General features: G+C 50.3%; 1 protein-coding gene across 1 annotated transcript in view; it reads right to left on the reverse strand.

The window, feature by feature from the left end:
* FBN3 (fibrillin 3) overlaps positions 1 to 17,610 on the reverse strand; it is a 262,268-nt gene that overhangs the window by 2,755 nt on the left and 241,903 nt on the right. The window contains exons 53-64 of the mRNA XM_090027836.1: positions 17,242 to 17,361; positions 15,768 to 15,890; positions 15,364 to 15,495; positions 13,634 to 13,759; positions 11,949 to 12,155; positions 11,227 to 11,352; positions 9,599 to 9,721; positions 8,815 to 8,931; positions 8,285 to 8,413; positions 6,892 to 7,011; positions 5,720 to 5,951; positions 3,146 to 3,314 (exon numbers count right to left, since the gene is read on the reverse strand). Coding sequence (XP_089883962.1) covers positions 3,146 to 3,314; positions 5,720 to 5,951; positions 6,892 to 7,011; positions 8,285 to 8,413; positions 8,815 to 8,931; positions 9,599 to 9,721; positions 11,227 to 11,352; positions 11,949 to 12,155; positions 13,634 to 13,759; positions 15,364 to 15,495; positions 15,768 to 15,890; positions 17,242 to 17,361 — 1,724 coding nt within the window. The remainder of the gene's footprint in view (positions 1 to 3,145; positions 3,315 to 5,719; positions 5,952 to 6,891; positions 7,012 to 8,284; positions 8,414 to 8,814; positions 8,932 to 9,598; positions 9,722 to 11,226; positions 11,353 to 11,948; positions 12,156 to 13,633; positions 13,760 to 15,363; positions 15,496 to 15,767; positions 15,891 to 17,241; positions 17,362 to 17,610) is intronic.

A 17,610-nucleotide genomic window follows, 5' to 3' on the forward strand; every position in this document is an offset into this window, starting at 1 on the left:
TCGCCTCAAAACAGCTCTAAGATGCGGGAGTGCTGGGGATCCTACACATTTCTGAAGCACTGCCCCTCCTGCTAACTTTTTCCTTAGATATCCCTAGTGCTTTGTCTGGCCCACCTGAATGAAGCCTAAGGCCTCTAACCCCTTGTTCTAGCCTTGCTGACAAATGAGGTTAACTGAACTCTACCTCTTTGAACAGCTGTGCAACTCAAGGTATTTACAGTACAGCTGAGATTCCTCAAAGGAGAGTAAATACTGGGCAAAGCCCCTGCACCTTTTACAGACTTATAAATTATGAGGACAGAAAGGACCATTATGCCCCATTCTGACCTCAGGCATTACAAAGGCCACAGTATCCTTTGCCCAGGGGCCCCCGCATCGATCCCAGCCTGCCTACTTGAGAGATAACGTGTTGGAAGAGATGTCTGGTCCTGATCCACAGACCAAGTGATGGCCCCATGACCAAAGGCAAGTGGTTTCATTGGTTAATAATAGTAAAACCCAGATTCTTCACCGGGTTAGGTTCCCAGTCTCCAACAGTACCTACTGCAGCTGTGTCCTTCAGTTTTTATTTCAAAGGGACTGCTTATGAGCTCCAGCTGAAAAACGGTGCCCTTTGAAGCTGAAGGGAAGAGCTAAGCAGCTCATTCACAGCTATTTTCTGTGAATTTAAGCGGGTTGCAAGCTACCCAGATGTGAAGGGTATAGGTCTTATTGTAGTCTCACGGTTAAAAATGGACATTTATTTCTTGCCTCAACTCAACTCACGTCTGCTCCAGCCACTGGCTGCCAGAGTGGATCTCGATTCCGTGAACGTGAGTTGTGTCACTACCAAAAGGCGCCTATGCATGAGTGTGGAGGCTGCTCCGGTGTGCTGTACTTCCAGTGTGTCAGAGCAGACTCAGTGAATCAAGTCTGCTGGAGCATGGCAATTGCTGTGCTCCAGCAGCCTCCTGGCACCTTGCTTATCAGTGTCCCTGCACTTAAAAATGGCAGCAGGGGTGCCTGAATCAGCTTTAGTTCAAGCACCCCCACCAGCATTGTTAAGCACAGGGATGCTGATACCGAAGATGCTTTAATCAGGGTGGCGCTTGGAGCCGCTCTAATTAAAGTGCCACCCCTTCCCTCCACCCCCAGAGCACGTGTAAAAGTGCCCAACGAGAGTCTGAAGAGCCTTGTAAAGGGTGAATCACTGGTAGATATGCTGCCCAGTAGCTTTTCTTTTTTTCTTTATAAACTACTAAAAGGATTACACATTCAAATGTTTTTTATTCATGCTTAATATAATGAGCAGTGGTGTGGCAGGGCTGGGTGCCATCATCAAGACCTGCATGCAGAGTGTGAGTACAGCAGCCCTATCTCTGCCCCTGGGCAGAGCTGCCATTCTGGATATTTTCAGCAAAGGCCAAGTTTTGTGTGGGAGGGGACGGCTCAGTGCTGCGCAGAGCTGAGGACACAGTGCGTGTTGAAAGGCCAGGTTTATGTCTCCCTGTGAATGTGTTAGAAGGTGGGCACTCTGATTGTCTGTGTCACGCTGTGGGGTCTCAGCATCTCTTGCCCCTTATTACTATACCACGAATAGCTCTCTATTTTCTAACAGTTGAACTAACTAGGTTACAGTTTGCTTTTGAGCTGCCAGCTTAGCCAGGCATAGGTTGAGCTGATTTGGAAATGAATGAGAAGAAGCACATCCTGCGACTGACCCCCATGCCAGCAAGACTGGGGGTGCCATTCAGCTCTCTTTCTCAGCCACTCTGTTTAGGGACCTCTCTCTCTTCTCAATCTAAGCCAGAGGTGTTAAACTCATCAGGCTTTGAGGGCTGGATGAATGGCCTGGAGACAGTCTGTGGGCTGGATTAATGGTGTGGGGCCATTAGGTGACTAAATTTGGATGCCTAAATGATGCAAAAAGTCATGCCACCCTAAGCCTTGGAAGCATGCACAGAGCAGTTGTTGGGCATGCAAAAGATAGCAGGAGCTAGTCAAGGTAGGTCATGCCAGACTCGCTTGATATCTTTCCTTAATATGATAAATGATTTTTTAGAGATGGAAAACCTAGTTCAGTGCAGTGTTTGATATGTGCCCCTGTGCTCCTGGGAAATGAGTAGTAAAGCTAGAGACGATGACTGGGATTAGTGCAAGGATTGTTGGGGGGGGTCAAGAACTAGGCATGGGAAGAAAGCAATGGATTGTGGTGAAAATGGGACTATTGGGCTGGAGGGAGGGTGAAAATGGACTCCTTAATACTTTCATTATTAGCTTTGGCCAAAAGGTAGAAGTGTGCTTATGACAATACTTAATGACACAAAGTTATGAGTCCATGGGCCAGACTGGGCTTGCAGACTGCACCCTCATGCTGGATGCAGCACGATGTGGGGGCAGTCTGATGTGGGCACTGACATTATGCTCTCCCTGGACTGGCTCCATGGTCTATGTGTACTATGTCCTAGACTGGCCCTGCACACCATGTGTAGTGTGCATCCACCCTGACCCCAAGTGCCATATGGACCCTGCGGGGATGATCCTGTGTGGACAATCCTGCAGGGACTGCATGAAGTGTATAGACAGGCAGCACCACTGATTAGACCGGGGCGGGCAATTATTTTGGCTGGAGGGCCACTTAATGACTTCAGGTGAGCTGTAAAGGGCCACAAGGGTAGCCCCACCCCTTGACAGATGCTCTGTCAGGTACCCCACCCCCTGATCATCATCTTGGGACCACAAATCCCAACCTTAACCCCTGACCATTGCCACCACATCCACCCACAAACCCCACACCCACCCCCTCTGCAGGCAGGAGCTCTCCTCCCCACTCACCAGCTGTACAGTCATGCACCACCAGGCTCAGTGCCTCTACATGGGGCTCCCAGCTTGGAGGTGGAAGCCCAGAGCCTGCCTGGTCCAATGGCACGCAACCTCTGAAAGCCCACCACCCAGTGGCTTTCAGAAGGGCAACCACAGGCTAGTAATTATTGTTTTTTGGAGGGGTCCCGTGGGCCGGATAGAATGGCCTGGTGGGTTGGATGTGGCCTGCGGGCTATATTTTGCCCATCCCGGACTAGATGATAGGCCTTGGCAGGCCAGATTCAGTCTACAGGTTATGTCTTTGACACCTCAGGTCTAAGCCATCCAGAGGGGAAAACCTTACCTGGTGCCTCTCAGTCCCATTGATACTGCGCCGTTGTCGGCCCCTCTTGGGGTAGCCATTTATCTTACACTCGTAGCAAGTCTCAGGAGAGAGCAAGTTGTCCTCATCTTCCTCCTGTGGGGCAGGGAGGTAGGGGCCTTTGCCAAAGCCAAGTCCAGAAATACAGTGCCTGGTGCCAGAAGTGGAAAGAAAGCAACAGGATTCATTCCCAGAACACAGGAATAAGCACTTGGAACAAACACATGGTATTGTTCACACTGGACACGGCAGTCTGTTCTTTTCTGGACGCCAAGACAATAGGTTCAGTTGTCAACGTGGTCATCTAAATCCTTCAAATGCCACTTATGTGTAGGTTGGCATTATTCCTGGGCATTTGCCCTGCACATGCTGATGCTCAGACTGGTATGGGCACAGCGGGGATTTTGAAAAGGGCTGTGCAGACCATGTGGCGCATCATCACATATAACACAACATACATCTTTCTCTAGTTGAAAAGAAACTAGGAGATTTACTAATATGCTAGGGACCTAGGGCCATATTATTCAGTTTAAGAACAAAGCAAAAACAAATACAACTTTATTAGAATGTGCATTAATTTACGAAATCATCATGTATAACTAGGTGAAAAGAATCAAAAGATGTTGTTTCTTTAGTGGTGTAGTCATTAGAATTACACATGCATCTCTTTCAGATTCCTAAAACAAATCTAGGTTTCTAGAGCATCTTGACAGTGCATCCAATGCTTCACTGAAAGTTAACGTGAGTTAATGTTCCCTTGAGTTAACACTTCTAGCTAAAGCTAAAAAGGCTACAGGGAGCTTCATTACCAGCAGGCACTAGCAGACAGAAGAATGGCAGGAAAAAAAAAAAGATTAACTAGTGGAACATCAAGACCATTCAAATGGAGAGAGGGTCATTAACATGTGTGGAGTGAAGAGTTTAGAAGGGGTTAGTCAACTTATAATGACCCACAAAGTCAAGTGACTCCCTCACTACTGCCAGAATAGAAATGCTGCTGACACTGCCAGGCAGTTGGTTTTAAAATTGTGGGTGGACCAAGAATCAAAGGGGGGTGCAACTGCACCGGTGGGCCCCACATGGACCCACCTCTGCAGACTGGTCATACATTCTGGAAATAAAATGACAGTAAGTGCTTTTCCCCCCAAATCACTGTGGCTGATCTCTGCACAGGGCCAGGAGGAAAGCAGCAAGTCAGAAGGTCTGTGTCTCAGTGAGGTGGCTACTTACCTATAAGGGACAGGGGCTTGGGGTCTAGCTGGGGCCTTTGCTATCAGTGAGGTGGAAGCTGCCTCTGGCATTGCCCTGCACCCTTTTTTCCCCGGCCGTGTTAGTGGCTCAGCTTCAAAAGGAGCATTGGAGAGAGAAGTGAATAATGGCTGATCTGCGGTGTGATGGTTGGAGTCCTGTGCTGGGAGGCAAGACTGGCCTTGACTCAAACCCCTCTGAGGGGAGGAAGGCTAAAAACTAGGCCTGCCATTTGCTGGGCAAAAGAAGGTACAGACAGACGTGAACACACACACACACGAAGCTTCTTGCCATTCCTGAACTGCTGTCACTGATCTGGCTGACTCCGTTTCTGGGCATCTAAGGTTGCTATGAGTACAAGTAGGGGCCCAGCTGCTTCTGTTTGTGCCCAGTCTGTGAAACAATGTAGTTGTGCCTAACTGTCTACCCATGAAGAGCTACTTAAGACAACCAAAAATACCAGGCAGGTGACTACATTTGGATGCCTAAATGATGAAAAAAGTCATGCCACCAGTTTTGGTGGCATGCACAGAACAGTCAATGGGCACTAGCAGGGGCTAGTGAAGGTAGATCATGCCAGGCTCACTTAATACCTTTCTTTAATATGACAGATGATTTTCTAGAGAAGAGAAACCTAGTTTATCTGGACTTCAGTGCAGTGTTTGATATGTGCCCCTGTGCTCCTGGGAAATGAGTAGTAAAGCTAGAGAAGCTGATTGGGATTAGTGCAAGGATTGTTGGGGGGGGGTCTAGGCAAAGGAAGAAACCAACAGACTGTGCTGAAAGTGGGACTGTTGGGCTGAAAGGACGGTGAAAATGGTCTCCTTAATACTTTCATTACTGGCTTTGGCCAAAAGGTAGAAGTGTGTTCATGAAAATACGTAATAACACAAAGTTATGAATTACTGTCAGAGAAGGTATGAAATATGCAGGAAGAACTGGATGGCCTGGGCCACCAGGGTAATAGATGTGGGATGAAATGCAATTGTACAAAGTGCACTTAGGGACTAATAACAGTAATTTATGCTCATAGCTCATCAGTTGGAAATGAATGCACAGGAGAAAGACCTGTCTGTATCAGTGGATCATGGGAGGATTAAAAGGTTTTCTGATGTAGCCCTGAAAAAGGTAAATGTGATCCTAGAATTCACTGAGGGAATATTTCCAGAAGAGATACAGGACTATTAATGCTATTGTACAAGGCACTGGGAAGAATCTGGAATACCGTGGGCAATATTCAAGGCTGTCGTGGCAGAGCTGGTGGAAGCTGACATTTCACAAGGGCCCTGACCCAACACAGCAACTCACCCTTGTCCAGCTCGGAAGTATCCTCCAGGGCAGCCACACAAGTAGCCCCCATCAGTGTTTGAGCACCCATAGCTGCAGGGACTGCTCCCAGCTGAGCACTCATCCACATCCTGGCACCCACCAAAGGCCTGGTCAAAGTCGAACCCAGAAGGACAGATGCACTTGAAGCTGCCCAGGGTGTTGTAGCAAGAGGCAGAGCCACAGACTGTGGGGCTGGAGCACTCGTTTTCATCTGGAAGAAGGACACAGCAGAATCAATCAACCTTTCTGGGTGCAGCAGAGTAGGAGGGGAGGGCACAAGGGGGGACACATTGCCATAGTACTCTGTTTTTGGGCTACTGCTCTGGCTGCTGTGCTCACAGCCCACAATAGCCAATGAGACTAATGAGTTGCAGCTGCTTCCCATTCCAGGTCAACTTGTTGTGGGGAGAAAGGAGAGGCGAAGGCCAGCTCTGTTGCATGTGCGGATGTATTGCAGTGTTTGAACATTTTGGGGTTGAATCTGCTTATATTACAATGATATTTCCCTCATTAGCTTGTGTATGGGGAGAGAAGGGGTTAATCGTGTTTTGAGGTAGCTTTTTGAGGGAGTCACATATAACCAGGGTGTCCAAATGCCAGGTCTCAGAGCCTAGGGAGCCAGAAGCTATGCCTGGGCTGGCTTCAAGAGGCACCCAGAAACTGTGGAAAGCTGAGTCCTAAGCAAGTGCTCCTCTGGGGAACCCATGACAGAGGCCAAATCATAAACTTAAGCACCTAAAAAAAATGGCCTGCCTGGCGCTGCAGTTGGTGTTTGTAGGAGCAGCAAGATCTCAGCACCCTTTGCAAACCAGCCCTGTCTGTGGGTACCTGCTGCAGAGACCGTTAGGGACTTGGCCCAGGCAGCCCAGTTTTGGCTTGGGATACCCCAGCTGGGTATATGTCCCAAACAAAGAGTGCGATCTCTCTTTAATCCAGCCTTAGGTTCTCTTGGGCAGCGCAGTGCCCAAGGCTAGGTTTGCAGGGAGGATGCAATTCTGAACCCAATGTCCTGCATCAGTTAAAGACAAACGCCAGGGAGTTGCTGACCTGCCAAGGTGGGGAACAGCTTAGCAGGGGTCAGTCCATCCCCCAGTTATTATGCTGTCTGCTGTGGCAGCTCCCTCCACCAGCAGCCTTGGTCCCACACTCACCTACACACTGGTTCCACTGGTAATGTTGCACGTAACCCTGGGGACAGCCACAACGATAGCCTCCCAGTACATTCTGGCAGCCATGCTGGCAACGATGGTTCCCATCACACTCATCCACATCTAAGAGCACAAACAATACAAATGGCTCATACAACCAGCGAGGAAGCCGCAGCGTGCGGACACATGGAGAGCCTGCTTGCACAGGGCTCTGGGACAGCTCAGTTTTCCTGTATCCATACTACGTCCTGGATCACTGAAGAGTGTAATGTCAGAGCTATTTGGCAGATCCCCAGTCAGGCCCCAGCATGATCTGTCACCATCAGTGTTCACAGCTCAACCTTTCAGAACAGCCAGCAGGGCCTACTTGCGTGGTCTGGAGCCCATGGCCTGCCTCTGCCTGGGATGGCCAAACTATACAGGAGTGGTTTCCTGGTCTAGAAGAGTACTACCACGGTACCAACCTCAGTCCTGTCTGGACAATCTGAGCCTACTCCACCTCCATTGACCACTAATTTCTATTAGCAGCAGTGTCCATCTGTCCTGGAGGAGGTAAGGCTCCTCAGCCCATTGCTGAATTTGGGATCCCTGCCAGCAGCATGATGGGGTGGTGGTGGTGGAGAAAAGGCATGGAGGGAGTCATTGCAAAGCAGCATGTTTGAGAGTTAAGGAAGTTCCTTTGTTCTCAGAACTACATGCTCAGGGTCTCTGCAGACTCAGGAAGGGAACGGTTGCCTTTGGTTCATATTTCCTAGGTCTACTTTGCATCCATAGCTCTATCCTGAAAGCTGAGATTCTGGTTTTATTTCATCATAAGCTATGGCCCTGAGCACAGACCTTACTATGACTGATGTTCAGGCTAATCCTACCCCAACTCAAGAATCTGAAGAGTGAGCAGGGGCAGGAAAGCCCCCGTCAGAGGCTCTTAGGTTTGGGGCCCTAGTAAAAGCCCCTGCCTAAGGCCATGCTATGGGCTTGGAGGTGCATCCTTTCTCTTGGGACAGTGAGGAATGACTGCCTGAGTTGGTGGGGGCTATCTGCTCTGCATTGCTGCACCCTGCATAGGATGAAGACTGGCTTTTCTTCCCCACTTAGAGAGTGTTTTGTGTAGCGGTTTTTGCCTAGCATGAGATTCCATATGCTAAGGGCTGCAATAGCTAGTGGCAGTATCTCTCTGGGACTGCATACTAATACCAGGTAACGACCAACCCTTCTGGCTGCACAGAGTGATTTTTAACCTTTCTTAGAGACCATAGCTTTGTACTGAAGAGCATCCAGAAATCCAGGTTAGTCCGTACTGCTTGAATTTAGACAAAGCAAGAAGAGTAAGTGCACTAGGGATGCTTCTCTGGACAGTGAGGAAGGAGTGTTTCAAAGAAGAGTGGATAACAAGTACCTTCACAGTTGACACCAGAGCTGTCGAGGGAAAATCCTTTCTGACACTCGCAGTTGTAGCTTCCTGGTGTGTTCAGACACTGTCCTTTAGCTCCACACAGGGCAGGCTGGGAAGTGCATTCATTATTGTCTGGAAAACCCCAATAGCATTTTGTGACCGATTAGCCTGAAACTCGTGTTTCTTGTCACTTAAAGACATACTTTCTGGAGAGGCTTTCCTATGATTTTGGCTGTTCTGGTACTATGCTGCTGAATATGGTCTCTTTAGTGGAGAGAAAAAAATGCATAGACTTGAGATGAGAGAAACAGAAGAAGAACAGGATAGCAGCAGTCCAGTGAAGAGTTTGTGGAGATATTGGGCTGGACTCTAGTCAGAGCAGGGAGCTGGAAGCAGCTATTTTCAGGTTCCCCTTGATGCTAACATTAGCCCAGCTAAACTAGAGGCTGCATCGGTGTTGGGGTGAGGTTGGGGGGCCTAGGGGGAAGGTGGTTGCCAGAGTTGCCTGGCACAGAGGGAAAGGCCTTACTCACCAATGCAGGATGAATGGTGCTGGGTGAATCCAGGAGGGCATTTGCAGTTGAATCCGCCAATGGTGTTCACACACAGGAACTGACAGTTGTGCTGCTTGGTGGAACATTCATCCAAGTCTAAGGTATCAAACATAAAGCCACGTGCCTCTTATTTATCTCTTTCTACTTCCCCTGTACATATAGCAATTGGGTTGCCACACTGAAGCATACACAACATATTGGTAGAGAAAGCCAGAGTGGCAGGGACTGGCTCTTGTGTAAGAAATACAAGTGTGCAGCAATCCTTGCGTGCCACCTGACCCTGCATTAATGCAGGCTGCTCTGGCCACATCTCAGAGGCCACTGAGATTGGCCACTTTCTGATAGAAACATTTACTTCTGGCTCCGTAGCACAAACCTCAGTCTCCCCTAGTCACCCTGAGGAGGACGCACTACCGTCCTGAGAGCTGGGTAAAGAGTCCAGCAGCACAACAGCTACTGTGACATGTGAGAGCTGAGTGGAGCCTTACCCGCTCAAAACCTTGGGATATCCCTGGGTTTATTTATTCATAGCAGACCTGCAGCGACAGTACAGGGGGTCGAAGTCTAACCCATGAAACCCAATGAAAAGGTTCCCACTGATGTCAGCAGGGTCAGGAGTTTGCTGTGCACACTCTCATGCACACCCCTGTCAATTCACTTTTGTCAGATCTGGCTTTGAGCCATGAGGCTACATGGAAGCAAGGACTGTGACTCAGGGGTACGGCTTCCTCCCTCTGCTATCTCCTTGTCACCGGGTGGGTACCTTTGCACGTCTTCCCATCTTCATGTAGGATGTACCCTCTGGGGCAGGAGCACTGATAGCTTCCCTCGGTATTCTTGCAGATGAAGTTACATGGCTTAGGCGACTGGTTACACTCATCCATATCTAAACGCAAGAGGAACAGGGCATATCAGCATGACCTGGGGATGAGCCGTGCCAAGCCCTGATAGAAAACATGAGGGATCTCATCAAATAGAAACTTCTGTGCAATTAATCAACTCCTTTGTGAGAGATCTCTGACCCTCTGGGATAATGGTTTGAGTAATAAAATTTTGTATAAGGGGTTCTGTTGGTTGGAAGGATGTGAGTGATGAGAGTGAGACATGAGAGAGAGAGACAGCCAAGAGAGTAGGAGCTGTTATGGGATGTGGAGATATGAGGCCTTGCTGTGTCACGCTAAGCACAAGCCCAGCCCCTCACCAGTTAGTGTGTGGTAGGTAATCCTCATCCAGGTACACGCGGCTAGTGCCCTATAGGAAGGGGACCACCTTACAGCTGCCTGCCCTCTGCCGGCACAGGGTTGTTTCACCTCCGTGCTGTTCGGAGGCAGTGGGGAGCTCTGAGCTGTGGGTACATAACTATACAGGCGACATGAAGCATACTCATTTGGACATGCTAGACATCTTCTCACTGCCCAGCCAAGCCCACTGTCCCAAGACCAGGCTGAACAGTGCTTAAGCTGGACAGAGACAGAAGTTAGAGAGGGACAGGATGGTTACTATCACTACTAGTGTGGGCATTTCTTCTATTTTTGTCTCATGACCATCACGGATCCTGGCTCCCAAATTTGGGCAGCTTTCCCCACCTATGTCAGGGACATTGTGTAATCCATGCCTACGTGCTTTGCAATCCACAGCTCATTGAGCTGCCCTTGGACACCATCTGGAAACTACCGCTGGAGGAAGCAGCAGCTTGCTGGCAGGCAGTGGTAGCAGCAAGGAAATCATGACACCACCTTGGCCTCAGCAATAACTTCTCATGTTTTTCTGGCTGGAGTATGAGGTGATGGCTTTGATCTTGCAGTCAAGCTTCCCAGGACTCCAGCTCAGCTTACACTGCTGGGCAGCAGGGCACATGAGACAGCATCCCTCAGAGTTAAGGGTTTGGATGCCGGGAACAACCTTCCCAGTGGCTCCTGGATCCGATTCCCTGCAGTCTAAGTGAACTCATTTGGGTAAAGTGGGAGGCTGGGTCTTGGAGAAGAAGAGGGAGGGAGAATGTTACTGTTGGACAACTTTCTTTATTTTAGGCAAAACAGCCTAAAAGTGTGCAAGGCAGACGGAAGCATAGCTCAGGGAATAAGGGGTTAAACTGCATGTGTGACAGAGGTAGCATGCCCTTGACCTTCACTCTCAATGAACTGTGGGCTGGGAGGTCCTTTGTGTTGGCTCAGTGTCTGTATGAGTACATGCGTGTAGAAGCACAGTTGTCAGGCTCTGGTCAGCACTAACCCACGGCACTGCAGGAGGGGAAAACTGCAGGATCCAAGCCCAGGTGATCTTTTCCACCCATAGGGAGGAGGAGGAGTGGGGGCTGAACAGATACCCCCATGCCCCAAGTAGTGAGGTCAGAGCTGAGGCTCTAGGATGAGGCTCACTTCTGTGACATACCTGTGCAAGCTGTGCCTGTGATGTCTGTGGTGTAGCCCAGCTTGCAATGGCAGCGGAAGGAGCCGATGCTGTTGATGCACTGTCCGTTTTTGCAGAGATTAGGCAGCACCTTGCACTCATCAATATCTGGAAGGAGCGAGTAACTCGTTAAAGCAATGGCTCTGCAGCCTGCTGGGTCTGCGCTAAGACCAGTGCTGCTACAAGGTAGTTCAACCTCTGCCCGCCATGGACCATGGGGGTTAGCTACAGCCCAGGGCAGGGGGCAGAATGAAGACGCACTGCCTCAGAGGCAGCACTGAGGACACTGACATGGGGGAAATAGTTTCAGAGCTGGTAGGATCGGAAGAGACCTAAGCAGATCATCAAGTCCAACCCCCTGCCATGGGCAGGAAAGGATGCTGGGGTCAAACGACCCTGGCTAGGTGACTGTCCAGCCTTCTTTTGAAGACCCCCAGGGTAGGAGTGAGCACCACTGCCCTTGGATAATAATAATAATAAAAATAATCATGTCCCTCAGCACCTCAGTGTGCAGGGGATGTGTAGCACCTTCACCTTGACGATGCAGCCTCCTCCAGCTGGTGTGCTCTTCTTGTATCCATGCCCTGACCCCCTCCCCATCCTCTTCAGGGTGATTTGGATCCCTGGGTGCCGTCAGAAGCAAGCCCTGCACTGCAAGTCTCTGGCTTCATTCCCCAGACCAGCGTATGCAGCCTGGCACTCACCTTGCCCATCAGTGGAGTACCCAGGTCCATGTGGACACATCTTCTTGTATTGGGTAGTGCCTGGGAGAGGGCAGAGTTCACACTGAGTTCCCCAGCCACGTCCACCATTGCAGCAGCACTCAGACTTGGTAGCCAGGTTGCGGTTGGTGGAGGACATCTGGCACATAGTCTGCAGCACTTCAGTGAAGCAGAAACCCTGGCGGGTGTCTGGGAAAGAAAGAGGGAGAGAAAAGTAGTAACGGAGACAATGCCAGTACTGGACATGACAAGGCAGCCAGAGTCCAGCAAATGTACTGGCTGGAGGGAAAACCCTGGCCTTTCTGCAAGCAGAAGGGCCTGGGGACATGACTGTTTTTAAGACCCACAGCTGGAGATGGGATGTGACAGCAGCTCTGCTCTTCAGGTGATATTGGCAAGCCTGTCTTAAAAGACCTAGCAGACCTTTCACGTGCTCTCCTGGGGCCAGGCCAGGACTGCCCTCTGCAGATTTCTAGTGCTTGGCCCAGCTTAACCTGAAGACCCCAGGCCCTTCCTGTCTTATCAACATGACTAGCGGTTCCACAATCTGTCCTCAGTGCTCATCCCACAGGTGCATGTACCCTGCTTTCATGCCTCCTGCCCGACCCAGCAAATTTCATCGTGTTACTCTGTCCCCCCAGGTCCACAGCCCTTCTCTTGCTCTTCCCTGAACAAACTCCATGTCTCCGCACTGCCTAATCTAGTGCTTCTCAACTTTTTAAGTCTCAAGGCATCCCTCTATAACTCTTCTAAATTTAGCAGCACCTTGGGATGCTGGCTGAGATTTAGTGAGCTAGAATCTAAATACTAACAAGTCCTGGGGGTTGCCTTGAGGCTCTGCAGGTTGGAAAACACTGATCTAGCTGGTGTCAGGGGAGGGCAATGGGTATAGGACCTCACCCTACTGTGCCCAGCTCTTTCCATTGCCTCCCCGCGCTCCCCCTGACCCCCACCCCATCTCTAGGGAGTAAGTGTGATCTCTGAGGCTGAGGCTCAGGCTGCTCCCTTGGGGTCATGCAAGCTGGCAACCAGAGGTGTCTGCCTCATAGCCCTTCCCAGGGGTCCTAGGAAGGTAGGAGAGGCTATGGGAGCAAGCTAGGCTGAAAAATGTGGCCCTGTTGATGTGTCTGCCCACCTGCCCCGTGTCCAGCTTGGAGTGTGGGGGCATGCAGCACAGATGTGTCCCCAGAGATGCAGCTGGGGATGCCACTGGTCTGCAAGGCACTGCAGCAGGTGTGGGGTGAGAGACATGGGGATGAGAGCATTTTGCTCCTCACACGTGGGCTGGGTGCCATGGATCTCCTCAAGGGCTTCGCAGCATCTCAGGATCTAGAACCCTGATTGAGAAGCCCCACTGAAGCATGCTGTCTAGCAAGGGGGCATTAAGCCCCCTGGCTCAGTATCAAAGACTGCTGAGTAGGCAGAGCAATTCGCTGGCAAATCTGAACAGCAGTTCTGTGCTGGAGACCCCCACTCCCAGCATATTTACTCCTTTTTTGCCAGCTCTGAGTCTCCAGGCTTGCTCAGAGGAACAGGACTAGGCTGCTGTGGGACTCTTCCAGCTGATACAAGTCTCTCAAAAGGAGATTAGGGAGAATACAACAAGAACAACCTGCTGCCCACTTCAGACCTGGTCCAAGCTTGATACAGCTGGTTGCGGTAATTACCAATGCACTCAGTGCCAGAGGGGCTGACTTGGAAGCCTTCGTTGCAGTCGCACCGATAGCTGCCCACGGTGTTAACGCAGCGGCCATTGGGACAGATCCCTGGCTTGGTACGACATTCGTTCTCATCTAGGAGGAACAGAACCAAAGAAGTGCACGGTGACTCACATGGACACAAGCCACTATTGAAGCAGGTCCCTAAGCACAAGATGTGCTTTCATGAGCTGTTACTACACAGGAAATAGATCTAGGAGTCATTGTAAACGGCGAGCTAAAAACCTCAGCTCAGTTCTCATCAGCTGTCAAAATATAAAACAAAATGTTAGGGATTATTAAGAAGGGAACTGTTAACAAAACTGAAAATATCAGCACGCCCCTTGATAAATCCACACCTTGAATACTGTGCCCACTTCTGGTCCCCTCCCCTCAAACGACAAAGTACAGAGAAGGGCAACAAGGATGATTAGTGGTATGGAGGGGCTTCCAGATGAGGAGAGACTAAAGAGGTTGGGCTGTTCAGTTTAGAAAAGAGACACTTGCGGTGGGACATAAGGGTTTACAAAACACTAAAATGGCAAAGAGACAGTAAATAGGGATTTCTTCTATTCTACTCTCTCTCAGCACAAAAACTTGGGGGTCACAAAATGAAACTAGTAGGTAGTAAGTTTAAAACTACCAAAAATGAAGCTCCTTTTCTCACTTCATGTAATTAAAGTGTGGAACTTGTTGTCACCAGATATTGTGGAAGTGGACAGTTTAGCCAGATTCAACAAGGGACTGGGCATATTATTGGAGGAAAGGGGCATGGAGATATTGAGCGAGGGAGGGGTTGGGGCACAGCCTCTGAATCAGAACTTCCTAGACCTTAAATGCTGGAGGCTGCAAAAGAGAAGAACAGTGGGAAAAAAAACCCCTGGTCATACCAAGTTCGCTCCCCCTTTCAGCATCCACTATCTGCCACTAGGTGACACAGGATAGCGGGCAACACGGACCTGTGTTCTGCCCCGGTAAATAGCAATTCTTATGCTTTTATGTTCAGTGTGACAGAGCTGCAACACCACTGGAGCAAAGCAGGACAAGCTTAGGGGAACTGTAATGTGCACCAGCATGTCCCAGATTTCCACCGGTGGGTTGGCTGACTGCAGTGTTTCAGAGCTACTCCCTCACCCTCTCCCTATCCTGCCCTTGTTTCAAAAATTTGGGAAGGGTTGGAGTTGATGCAGTTTCTTTGGCTATTTATGTAGGCTGAAGTAAACCTCAGCTTCCCTTAAGGTAGACATGTGTTCTCTTCGTACAAGTCCAGGAGCTCTTGGGGTGGGCTAGGATTGGCCAGCAAGTTCTAGTGTAAAACAATAGGGGGACACGTCTAAATTCAGCTCTTTGCAGAGGAGGCTGCAGGTGAGGGCAAGGAGAAAGGCCATGATCAAGTGAAGCTAAGCACAGCACAGCGGGGCCCTGATCATAAGCTGGGCCTTCGGGTACTGATACAACAGAAGAAGCTTGTATTTGGGCTCTAGGCAACTTCAGACTGACAGCTGGACACAGGGAGAAAGTGGGACCAATGGATACCCAGGGGCAGGGCTGGACAGACAGCTATCTGCCTGGATTCATAGATTCATAGATTCATAGATGCTAGGGTCGGAAGGGACCTCAATAGATCATCGAGTCCGACCCCCTCGGAGGTGGATGGATATTGGCCACTGTGGCAAATGCCCCCTATAGATGACTGATACCTGTGCAGCTTTCTCCATCAGGCCTGCGCTGCATCCCTGGTGGACAGATGCACATGAAGGTACCGATGAGGTTCTTGCACACCATTCCTCGAGACTCACAGTCATGGAGGCCCTCAGCGCACTCATCCAGATCTACAATCAAGACCACACTGTTGAGGGCGCTTGCTTCCATCCTGCATGAAACACTTTGGCCCAACATTGAGTGAGATTTCTGGACCCCACCTTGTATAAAATTACTTGGTCTCACACTGAGAGGGCCCTTTGGCTCCAGCCACAGTGCTCCACAGACAGCAGTTCATTACCGCCAGGGAGGTGCAACAGTGCTCCACAAGGGCAAGTGAAGCTGGTTAAGGGCAAAAGGCTGTGGAAGGGGCTGGAAACTCCTTGGCAAAACTGGCCTTTACCTTTGCACATTCTCCTGTCTTCCCGGAGGGCATATCCAGAGGGACAGGTGCACTCATAGGAGCCAAAGGTGTTGATACAGCGGAAGGCACAGAGCAGGGGGTTCAGCACACATTCGTTGATGTCTGAAGTCAGAAGGAGGAGAGTGAATCTGACCCCCACACTGCAGAGGGACCAGTTAGTTCCTCTAGCAGACGTTGCATTGCTGGTTATACCCTGTATATCTCTATGGCTATTCTAGGCCGTGTTGTCCCTGGGGAGAGAGTGGTGATTGCTCCCTGTTATAATGGCTTGACACACACTGCTATTGTACCAGTAGCTTACTGCAGTCCCACAGGCCCTAGCACTGCCATGGAATGAAGAAGGCAGGTACATCTTCACAGCACTGTCACAGGGATAAGAAATACCAGTCTTATTCCACACGGTAGGTAAGAAGCACGCAGCACCCAATTCTTGGAAGAATCCCAACCCTTTACTGTCTCAATATGTCTGGTTGCCTCTCAGGCCCTTTTCTGTTTGCAGAGTGATGCTATGCAGCAGAGGCGATGCATAGGGCGTGCACTCGGGTGCACGTACACCCCCTGCGCATGGCAGTGCACCCCCTGCAAAAAGGCACCACTGACACTGCCGGCAGCACCTGTGGGTGGTCACTGAGCCCTGGTCGGAGCTTGCCACCCCCCACTGCCAACACTGCTGGCGGCGTCTGTGGAAGCTTCTCACTCACTGCCACCGGGCTCCTGCCACCACTGTGCTCCTGTTGCCATCAGTGTACTTGTTCCCCCCACAGCTGCTGGGGGCATGCGCCGTTCATGCTATCTGGCCTTCATTACTGCATCTCAGCACCTCAAAACCGTATATGCCCTGAACCTCCCAACCAGCCTGCATGGCAGGGCATGGCTAAGAGCTCCATGCAGCCTGAGTGACTTGCCCCGAACCACACAGGAAGTTTGCAGCAAAGCAGTTCTTTGGTTGGGGTGGTTCGGGTCACTCATGCTCTAATCCTATGCTATAATCACTGCACTATCCTTCTCTAGCAATGGAGTCCAGAGCTCAATATGTTTTTCCTGCCTTTACAGTGGGTATGGAGCAGAGATCAATAACCCTTAGTACCAAGAGAAGCCCTCTCCCATGGGTTCCACTGTGTACACCCTGTCCCCTAACCTGTCGATGCTCCAGGGACACATCCTGTCACAGGGAAATGATCTAACATGCATCCAAGAGTGTGAAAGATTCAACTCTGATGCAAACACGTGTTGAGGATGGGGGTGGAGGGTAGGGTCTGAGAAAAAATGGGAGAGACTGTGAGGGTAGAAGGGGAAGGGTGAGAGAATACATGTGAATCTGCACCTTGCTGCCTGCTCAGTACCTTTCCCTCCTCACTGCAGTGCTGGATGTCTCACCCTCCCAGCCAGTTGCACTAGCTCCACTGCAGGCTTGCAAACCCAACAAGATGCACTGGCCCCCAAGGAACGTTACCTTCACATGTCATCATGGGGCCTGGCTCAAATCCCTCCTCACAGGTGCATTCAAAGCCTCCTACCACGTTGCTGCAGGTCCCATTCCCACAGGGGTTACCAATGGAGCACTCATCTGTGTCTGAGGAAGGCCAGGAACAGCATTAGAAGCTTGATCTTGTGTCACAAGAGACCCTGGGGGACATCTCTTTTGGCAGCCAGTATATTCGACTAGAAGCCAGGGTGGGTGAGTCAGAAATTCCCCTTGGATTTAAGGGCAAGAACAATGGCTAGAAGCATCTAAGCCAGAATGAGGCAGGCAGCAGGTTGTCCCAATTATGCAGTGGCTCCTGCCTCCTCCAAAAGGATCTCCTCTAGTTTGAGCTGAAAG

Source organism: Crocodylus siamensis, chromosome 14 (assembly GCF_052110815.1).
Source record: "Crocodylus siamensis isolate JL-2025a chromosome 14, ASM5211081v1, whole genome shotgun sequence".
Classification (NCBI taxonomy): Eukaryota; Metazoa; Chordata; order Crocodylia; family Crocodylidae; genus Crocodylus; species Crocodylus siamensis.